The sequence below is a fragment of the Acinonyx jubatus genome, chromosome C1, assembly GCF_027475565.1.
Source record: "Acinonyx jubatus isolate Ajub_Pintada_27869175 chromosome C1, VMU_Ajub_asm_v1.0, whole genome shotgun sequence".
Lineage (NCBI taxonomy): Eukaryota > Metazoa > Chordata > Mammalia > Carnivora > Felidae > Acinonyx > Acinonyx jubatus.
This window is the reverse complement of record NC_069381.1, coordinates 74284018-74295026: the sequence shown is the minus strand read 5'-3', so window position 1 is coordinate 74295026 and position 11009 is coordinate 74284018. Positions and strand designations below refer to the sequence as shown.

Sequence of the window (11009 nt, the reverse complement as noted above, 5' to 3'; positions counted from 1 at the left end):
ATTGTAGGCTCACAGATATGTTAGCCATCAATGTTTGACCTTACAAATGACTACACCTTAGTGGTAGAGGAAGGAGTCTATATCCCTGAATGATCCTGTGAAACAATGTTTCCATACAAACTTACAGTGGAAGGGCTGTAACATGTCTTTAAATAGCCCAACAGCCTCCAAAATGATCTCTATCTCCAGTACTCCCACTTCATTGTCTTTTTCCTTCTCTCAGAGGGATGGATGATGGAATTTACATACAACTCTAAAGCATGTCTGGTAACACTCAAGATTTTACCTGCCTCTGGATTAAAGATCATGACCCAGATCCCAAGTGACCTTTCAATCTCTGGCTATAATAAACCCTGAATCATTCCTAGCATTGCTCATAACCATTGTGTATTTGTTCATTTCCTTCTTTGTTTTAAAATGCATTTTGGGTTGCTTGGGTGGCTCAGTCAGTTTAAGTGTCCAACTTTTGATTTTGGCTCAGTTCACGGTCTCAGGGTCATTAGATCAAATCCCAAGACTGGTTTCACGCTGAGTGTGGAGCCTGCTTAAGATTCTCTCTTTCTCCCTCTTCCTCTACCTCTCCCCACTGCTCATGTATGCTCTCTCTCTCTCAACAACAACAAAAGCATTTTGTCCAGTCTTTCTTTGATGAAATCTGAGTCATTCCTCAAGATCCAAAAGTAATGCCACCTCCTAAGGCCATCTAAAATCCTTCTGAATATAATGAATTGTTGCTGTTGTAGACAACCAAACAGTTCATTTGTAACACTACTTAACACCCACCACATCTTAGTTTATGTTATATTTGCCCCCAAGATCCACCAAGAGTGAGAACTTTGATTTGCTCTTTAAAAATCCAATAGCAATGGGTCCTACATTTGAATTATACATACCAGTAAAATGTACCTCAAGTGAGGAAAAAAAATATTATCATCCAATTTTAATAATATCAAGGAAGGAAATTTTTAAAAGCACATCCAATTTCACCAACGTCATATAAATATGGGTAAATTTTTGTACAATAATAGGAAGGACAATATAGAAGTTTATACTGAAAGATAAATTTCCCATAAAAATATGATTGGTTAAAAAGAATGTTAGCATTACATTACACACGAAAGGAAAAAGGGGGATTTAAAATTTTCAATATGAAATTTTATTTTCTGATATTTACCAGTTTTGATTGCCATATCAGTGCTATATTTTGATAATTTAACACCAATTTAACTTTTGTTAGTTTAACAAGATTTTTGATATTTTATAAAAAGTGAATGCACAACCATCAGGGCGTACTTAGCTTTTACCACTGTTATTGTCAAAGAGCCAATTTCACACAAATACAACGGTGAAGATAGAATTGACACCATTAATGTGTTTTTAAGCCATCCTGAAATTTCTGAAAATGTTTGTAGCATTCATTCGCCATATTTTTAAAATGTGATGTTGGTTATGACTTCTTTGCTTTACTTTTAATGAGAATTCATTGTTGCCTTCGTATTTTTCTACTATTTTATTTAGAACCCCAAATTATATAAGCAAAAGGCCCCCACCCCCAATCTACCCACATGGTAGAAAAACAGAGAAAAAACTAACTGCAAGAATTGGAACAAAGTACTTGTGATTATTTGGGGATGATAGTTTTGGGGGATACACACACACACACACACACACACACACACACACACACGCTCACCATACGCGTATTTTTGCTATGAAAAGAATACTTTTTTTTTAAGAATACTTATAATACTAACAAGAGTAGTTCTTTTAAAGTGGGGGAGGAAGAAAAGAGCACGTAAAAATTAAAGAACGAAACAACAAACAAAGCTGTCCCCTGACAAGGCTCCGCACGGAGAAAAGCTGCCGCGGGGCCGCCACTGCGCCCACATTCCTCCCGCGGAGGCCGGGGAGCCCACTGCGCAGGCGGCGCCTATAGGCTTCCAAACGCTGGCGCAGGAACCGCACGCACCTGCCGCGCCTCCCCTCACACGCGCGCTCTCCCGCCTCGGCAAAACAAGCGAAGACCCCCGCAGTCAGAACCGGAGGAAAAATGCTTTCGATTTCTGTCCTCCCCATCCCCACCCATGCCTGCATGGCTGTAATATCCGGCGGCTCTCCTGCTTCCAAAGGGAACAGTTTCCTGAGGAACCAGACGCTGGTGGAGCGCGCGAGGGGCGAGCGAGAGCTGCTGAGAACTTGTCCCCAGACCGCAGCGCCAGCGCCACGTAAGTTCGCTCCTAAACCCGGCTTTCCGCGCGCGCTTCGGCTACCAGACTAACAACACAGGCCCAGGCGCAGGCTCCGCGCCGCCCGCGGGAAGGCAGCGGGAGGCCGGCGCGGGGCGCTTTGCTCCCGCCACTCAGCCAGTGCGCGTCCACGCGGGCGCCTGGGGGGCGACGGCGCGCGCGCGCCGCCGTCCCGGGAGGCGCCGCTCCCCCTCGGGCGTCCCGGGGAGCCCGGCGCGGGAAAAGGACCCGTGCGGGCCGCCGTGGCTGCGGAAGGGAGGGCCGTAGCCTTCCTCCGGCTGGCTGGCGGACAGACCCCCGACCCCTCCTCGCAGGGACGCCGGGTGGGGTCGCTCCCTCCGGGCAGCCCCTCCCTCCTCCGTTGTGTCCTGCCTGCCCCCTGCTGGGCGCCGGGGAAAACAGGCAGGCTGGTCCTTATCTCCCCTACAGCTTCTATCCCAGAAGTTTGTCTGTTGCGCATGTTTGTGCTAGTCATATTTAATACATACCTACAGCAGAGATGTATGGAGTAATTCAGTCTCACTTACGCTAATCAATTGTTAAAAATAATTCTAAAGTTTAACACTGTTTATTTTGCACTGTTTATAAATGTGTGTTCCATGCACAAACTGCATCAGAATATCTTATGGTATTTGTTGAAAATGTAGATTTTGGACATTTTTACCATTATTTCAGATGATTCTTATGGACTAACTTTTGGGAACTATTGACCATCTAACTCCTTCTGATAGAACTATCTCGTTCTATTTATTTAATTTGGATTTAAAATCATGTTAGCTTGGACATCTCAGTCCTGCTTTCTGTCGGTGTCCGCTTCACATTCACATTAACTCCTGGATGAGAGAAGTGTCACTGTATCTGTCCAAAATGGTCCTTCACATGAATTTGGAATTCTACCTTTCCTATCTTCTCAGATACTTAGTTTTACTTACATAGGAGTTACAATATACCAGCTATGGATTTAGGTTGCCATAAATGTCATGAATTATTTAATACTCCCAATGGCCTGTGATGTAGTCACCATTAGTAGTCCAATCTTATGAGAATACTAGTAAAAAAGAAATAGGCACAAAGAGAGTAAGTATTTTTTTGGTGTTCCAACAGCTCATAAAGAATGGATCCAATATTTGAACCCAGGCACTCAGGCTCTAAACACAATATATCATGGTGCCTCTCTTCAGTTGTCACTCTTGTTCCTGCTCTAATATTAGTTGTACTTCTCTGTCATCAATGCCTTGGCAGCTTTGTTTTATAAGCTAAAAGTCCATGATTATTTGTTGTGCAATTAATAATTTTTTTTTTACTGCAAGAAATAAATGGACAATGTCTAATTTCACAGAATATAGAGGCAAAATAGAATGTTGAGAAGTATACAAAAAAGTGTTCCTTATCCTGAAATTATGCTTAGTTGCTCTTTAATATTTCATTTAGTGTCTCAAATGAGGTAAGAGTTGTTGTTACGTGTTGGCATTAGTCTGTCCCAGATGAGACAGGATTGTGTTTAAGTATTACACGTACTCACAATGATGGTACAGGAATGGTATGCATACCTCTCTCCTGAGCATGAGAGTGTCTTCTTCGTGTGCTCCAGGACAGCCTGAATGACTGTCAGAGAAACCCCACCTTGGACAGAGAGCTGGAAACAGTATGGAACACTATTGTTCAACACTGTCATAACAAAAATAAAGGGACAGTCAAAGCTTCATGACTAATCTCTGTCTCTTTGTCTCATGAAACACTCTACTCACTGAGAGGGAAATATTCAAACTTTCCCACATGTGGGACTCTGTCAGATCTGGACAGAACCTCAAACATCCACACTACTGGCTCGTTTCTCTGTAAGCCTATAAACAAAAATAAAACATTATAAAGCCTAGAAATGTCCTTTTCTTCCAGTTAAATAAATCCTGGAACTATATCTTTCTCTAGTCACTATAAAGGTATTTCTGTTCTGCTTTAAGAGAGAGCTCCATTCTTTTTTTAAAAAAAATTTTTTTTCAACGTTTATTTATTTTTGGGACAGAGAGAGACAGAGCATGAACGGGGAGGGGCAGAGAGAGAGGGAGACACAGAATCGGAAACAGGCTCCAGGCTCCGAGCCATCAGCCCAGAGCCCAACGCGGGGCTCGAACTCACGGACCACGAGATCGTGACCTGGCTGAAGTCGGACGCTTAACCGACTGCGCCACCCAGGCACCCCGAGAGAGCTCCATTCTTTACTGTTCTCTCATGTCACTCCTTCACTTAGACACCATCCTGTGCAGATGTCTATTATGGCACTTTTCTACTTATGCTGCAATAAGTGATTATTGCCTATCTTTTCCAAAATACCATAAGCTCTTGAGATATAATTACAGGAACTGGAATCTGAGCTAAAGTGATGTGTGCATGATCAATTATCCAGGAGATATCCTTGAAGGAAGGTGACCCAGAGTCCTTCCTCTTTTCTTCTTCTGCTGGATAGAAGGCACATGTGATGATGAGTCAGCTTATACCATGAGGTGGCATTGTTAAAAGGCGGCTAAGCAGGGGTGCCTGGGTGACTCAGTCGGTTGAGCACCTGACTCTTGATTTCGGCTCAGGTCATGATCTCCTGGTTGTGAGATCGAGCCCCCTGTTGGGTTCCATGCTGGGCATGGAGCCTGCTTGAGATTCTTTCTCTTCGTCTCTCTTTGCCCCTCCCCACCTCTAAAAAAAAAAAAAAAGAAAGATGTAAAGATGGTTAAGCAAGAAATACAAGGAACCAGTGCCCCTGATGACTTTGTGAAGTATAATCTTAATCTTTGTACACTTGTGAGAGAGAGTAGTACACTTTGAGCTTTTTAAGCAATGGTTTTCTAGGACTTTTCTATCGCTCACAGGTGAATGAAAGGCTAGCTGATAAGATTCTAAGACACTTTGAAGGTTGGGACTCTATCTTACTCATTTTTATATCCCCAGCATTGAGCATGGCATCAGGTTTATCAAATATATAATGGATTAGATGTTTAGGTAATGAATTAGGTAATAAATTAGACTGGATATGAGATGAACTGAAGTTTCGTATGAGACACACACCCTGTAAATAGATGAGTTGGTCTGGAAATAGATCGGTGGCTTGATGATGACGCAGGAAAAACAGCATCTGTTTAGATCATGCTATCTGTTCAGAACCCTTACTCTTTCTCCATCAAGAAACTTACATATTTTTTAAATGTATATTTGAGGAAGTTAATTCTGACAGGTAAGTTTTTGGAGTAGGTAGTACAGTGAGATTACTATTTACCTCCTACTTTTGCTACTGACTGACCATAAAGCCTCTACCAATCTTTTAGCTTAAGTATCTGTAGTGTCATTACTTCATCTCATAAGAAAAGATAAAATTCTTTAAATTTCAGGGATTTTGTTTTTTTACCAAGGCTTTTCTTGCAGAGGGATTCATGAACAAGAATATTATTTTTAGAGAACTGAGTCATTGGAGACAAATAGTATGTTTGTGCCATCATTGATTTCACTAGGGATTATGGGTATGCCGGAGGAAGAGGTCTGTGATTTGCCAATTCCAAGCTGTATACTTTTCCCTTCGAAATGTACAAAAAGTATGAAGTAAATATGCATGTTCCTTGAATAACCATTAAAGATGACTTTGGAATCTTCCATTCCACTGAGAGGCTCTTCTGGGTTGCAGGTTACCATGGCCACTGAACCCATCATGATGGCACCCATTTGTCTAGTGGAAAACCAGGAAGAACAGCTGAACCTGAATCCAGAAGCATTACAGATTCTTAATAAGATTTCTCAGCCTGTGGTGGTGGTGGGCATTGTAGGGCTGTATCGGACCGGAAAATCCTACCTGATGAACTGCCTGGCAGGACAGAACCATGGTGAGTGTTGTCTTGGGATGGGGCCCATTTGCTCAGAACCAGTGAGACTGCAGGTTGGCCTCTTCTGATATCATCTTAAGGAAAAGGCTGACTCTGCCCAATGAAGAAAATTTGTAATATTTACCATCTAATTAACAACCTTGACCCCATCTGTCCATAAAACCTCTCTTCTCCAATAATGAAGAACCATTTTCCACACCCTATCAAAGACCAACCTCACTAGTCCCCTGGATTCCATCCACTCTTTTGCTCAGAAGTTCGGCCTGTGCTACTACTTTATTTCTTTCCCCTGCGTCACTTCTGCCAAAACTATAATGTCATTCCAAGAAGCTTCAAATGTAGTTTAATATTTCCTGCTTTTTAAAGTAGAGGAAAGGAAGGAAGGGAAAAGGGAAAAATCTTTTTTATTCTGTATCTCCATAGAGCTACCATTTTATTTTTCTGCTCCATGTCATAACAGATTTTCATATGTTATAACCCCTTCTCTCTCTCTCTTTTTTTAGTTTTTACAAATATGTAAACTATAACACATACAAAAGAGTGCCTAAAATACAATGTACAATAAAGTAAATAAAGTGAACACTTGTGTAATCGTGACTTGAGTAAAAAAATAAATCATTGTCAAAGGCACAAGTCATACGCTCTCACATTCTCACTAGCGCTAAACAATATTTTTATTTTCATGATACTTCTTTCTTTACTTTTAAAAAATGGTTTTGTAGTCTATGTTTGCATTTTTAAAATTTTTTTAACGTTTTTATTTATTTTTGAGAGAGAGACAAAGCATGAGTAGGAAAAGGGCAGAGAGGAAGACACAGAATCCAAGGCAGGCTCCAGGCTCTGAACTATCAGCACAGAGCCTGACACAGGGCTCGAGTTCACAAACCACAAGATGATGATCTGAGCCAAAGTCAGACGCTTAACTGACTGAGCCACCCAGGCGCTCTAGTCTATGTTTGCATTTCTTTTTTTTTTTTTTAATTTTTTTTTTCAACGTTTATTTTTGGGACAGAGAGAGACAGAGCATGAACGGGGGAGGGGCAGAGAGAGGGAGACACAGAATCGGAAACAGGCTCCAGGCTCTGAGCCATCAGCCCAGAGCCTGACGCGGGGCTCGAACTCACGGACCGCGAGATCGTGACCTGGCTGAAGTCGGACGCTTAACCGACTGCGCCACCCAGGCGCCCCTATGCTTGCATTTCTAAAGCACACTTTATCTTGGCTTGCTTTTAAAGTTGATATAAATAGAATTAAATTTTATGTATTCTTTGATGGCTTCTTTTGCTCAACAAGAATTTTATAAGATTTATCCATTTTTTAGCATGTAGCCGTATTTCCTTATCTCACTGCATTATAGTATCTTTTATCTTTTATGAACAGAGTTGTCTTAGATTTCTTATAATTTTATCCTGATACACATGTACACAGATTTCTTTTAAATAATATATCCTGAAGTGGAATCTCTATATCAAAGAGTATGTGTTTCTTCAGGATTTCCAGATAATATCAATGGCTTTTTCAACTCTCTATTCAAGCTACACATTTATTAGCAGCAATTAAGAATTCCCACATCCTAAGAAAAATGTTTAACTTTTACTGTTGTGATAACTATTTGATTGTATGGCATGTGCCTCACTATAAATAAGGTTGAGCACCCTTTCACATATTATTTGCCATTTGTATTTCCTATTTTATTAAATGCCTACTCAAGTCTTTTTAAAAATTGTAATTGAGTTGTCTTTTTTAGTTCTTACTGATTTTTAGGAGAATCTTCCTCTGGTCCCATTAGTCATTAGTCATTTCTTTCTATGTAGACCAGGCAGCCAGTACATTCCAAATATCTTACCTTCTTTTTTGCTCAGCTTCACTAGGTGTTGAACCTCAGTCCACTAAACTCTAAGGATCCTCATACATCCATGTTGCTTTCCCCTCTTCTCTTTTAGGCTTCCCCCTGGGTTCCACAGTGAGGTCTACAACCAAGGGTATTTGGATGTGGTGTGTACCCCACCCCTCTAAGCTGAACCACACCCTGGTCCTTCTGGACACTGAGGGTCTAAGTAACTTGGAAAAGGTAAGGAAAAGTCATGAGGGAATCTGCTCTTGACTGTAATTCATTTGCTACCTCAATTCAAATTGTGTTACCTATTCCTACAAGCTATAAATCCAATTATGAATATGAGACTAAATTATTTTTCCCATGGAAAAAGTCCCCTTAATTCCTTGGTCAGCTCAAATATTTGGGTATATTAGAACAACATCTTCTTACTGTAACAGTTGGATAAACATACAGTTTAATAAATACTTAACCAAACAGCTGAATTTCAGGACTCTGTGCTAAGTACAACAGACACTACAGTAAATAAGGCAAATGGCTAGAGCCTAGCTGGGGAGACAACATGTACACAATGTGACCAGTACAGGGTGCTATGCATAGATGTAGGCAGTAATCCAGTCATATGGCTTGGAGAAAGATTCCTAGAAGTAATGTCTAAACTGTAACCCGTGAGACCAGTGGAAACTACCAGTTCAAGTGTGTGGGAATGATGGAGTTAGAAGTAGGAGCTGTTAAATAGGGTTTCGGTAAAATAATTTATTTAAATCCTCTTCAGACAAAGCTTCAGCTACACCAGAAGCATTGATGAAGGGTTTTAGTTAAAGTCTCTGGTTTTGGAGATTACCTCTTCTCTGACTTCTATAAAAGAATGACCTTGACCCACTGAAATTATTTTACCTGAGATAATGTTAGTATTTTTTTTTTAAATATTAAGTGAAACAAATTGTTTCTCCATTTTATTTTACATTATTCTGAGTCTGTATTCAAGTAGCAATGGTAAATACCTGTTTTCCATAATTGTGGGGAAAAAGTATTCAGAGTTTTTGTGCTCAGCTTTAAAGTTCTCGGTAACTTCAGTATAAAACCAAAATGAAATATGCAGCCAAGAATTCTTTATCCAGCAAAGCTGTCATTCAGAATAGAAGGAGAGATAAAGGGTTTCCCAGACAAACAAAAACTAAAGAAGGATTTTGTGACCACTAAATCAACCCTGCAAGAAATTTTAAGGGGGACTCTTTGAGGGGAGAAAAAAAAAAAAAAGAAAAGAAGACCTAAGCAATAAAGACTACAAAGGACCAAAGAACATCACCAGAAACACCAACTCTATAGGTGTAACACAATGACACTAAATTCATATCTTTCAGTAATCACTCTGAATGTCAATGGACTAAATACTCCAATAAAAAGATACATGGTATCAGAATAGATTAAAAAACAAAAAAACAAGATCCATCTATATGCTGCCAATAAGAGACTCATTTTTAGACCTAAAGACACCTGCAGATTGAAAGTGAGGGGATGGAGAGCCATCTATCATACTACTAGGTGTCAAAAGGAAGCTGGAATAGCCATCCTTATATCAAACAAACTAGATTTTAAAACAGAGACTATAACAAGAGATGAAGGGCATTATATCATAATTAAGGAGTGTATCCATCAAGAACGTCTCACAATTGTAAATATTTATGCCCCCAAACTTGAGCACCCATTATATGTAAATCAATTAATTACAAACATAAAGAAACTCATTGATAATAATACAATAATAGTAGGGGAATTTAATACCCCACTTACAACAATGGACAGATACCTAAGCAGAAAATCAACAAGAAAACAGTGGCTTTGAATGACACACTGGATTGGACTGGATGACTGGATATATTCAGAACATTCCATCCTAAAGCAGCAGAATACACATTCTTCTCAAGTGCACATGGAACATTCTCCAAAATAGATCACATACTGGGTCACAAATCAGCCCTCAATAGGTACAAAAAGATCAAAATCATACCATGCATATTTTCAGATCACAGTGCTATGAAGCTTGAAGTCAACCACAAGTAAAAATTTGGAAAGCCCTTAAATACATGGAAGGTAAAAACATCCTACTAGAGAATGAATGAGAACATTACAGTCCAAACCCTTTGGGATGCAGCAAAGGCAGTCCTATAAGGAAAGTATACTGCAATTCAGGCCTATCTCAACAAGCAAGAAAGGTACCAAATATACAATTTTAACTTAAACCTAAAGAAGTTAGAAAAGAAACAGCAAATAAAGCCTAAATCCAGCAGAAAAAGGGAAATATTAAAGATTAAAACAGAAATAAATGATACAGAAACAAAAGAATGCAGTATAACAGATCAATGAAACTAAGAGCTGGTTCTTTGAAAGAATAAACAAAATTGATAAACCTCTAGCCAGATTTCTCAACAAGAAAAGAGAGAGGATCCAAATAGATAAAATCACAAATGAAAGAGGAGAGATCACAACCAACACCACAGAAATACAATTATAAGAGAATACTGTGAAAAATTATATGTCAACAAACTGGGCAATCTGGAAGAAATGGACATACCTAGAAACTCACAAATTACCAAAACTAAAATAGGAAGGAATAGGAAATTTGAACAGACCCGTAACCAGAAAAGAAATTGAATCAGTTATCAAAAAGCTTCCAGGGGCGCCTGGATAGCTCAGTTGTTTGAGCGTCCGACTTCGGCCCAGGTCATGATCTCGTGGTCCGTGGGTTCGAGCCCCGCATCGGGCTCTGTACTGACAGCTCGGAACCCGGAGCCTGTTTCAGATTCTGTGTCTCCCTCTCTCTCTGACCCTCCTCTGTTCATGCTCTGTCTCTCTCTGTTTCAAAAATAAATAAACATTTAAAAAAAAATTTTTTTTAAAAAAGCTCTGAAAAAACAAGAGTCCTGGGCCAGATGGCTTCCCAGGGGTATTCTATAAGACATTTAAAAAAGAGTTAATACAAAAGGATGTAATGAAGGGAGGGAGTAAGGGAGGGAAAGGGAGAGAAGAGTTAATACCTATTCTTCTCAAACTGTTCCAAAAAGT

The 11009-nt window shown here is 39.9% G+C and overlaps 1 protein-coding gene across 1 annotated transcript in view; it reads left to right on the top strand.

The window, feature by feature from the left end:
* Positions 1 to 1967: 1967 nt before the first annotated feature.
* Positions 1968 to 11009, top strand: part of LOC106968048 (guanylate-binding protein 4-like) — a 39619-nt gene continuing 30577 nt past the window's right edge. Inside the window, exons 1-3 of the mRNA XM_027058673.2 lie at positions 1968 to 2225; positions 5914 to 6109; positions 8053 to 8180. Coding sequence (XP_026914474.1) covers positions 5920 to 6109; positions 8053 to 8180 — 318 coding nt within the window. The 5' untranslated portion in view covers positions 1968 to 2225; positions 5914 to 5919. The remainder of the gene's footprint in view (positions 2226 to 5913; positions 6110 to 8052; positions 8181 to 11009) is intronic.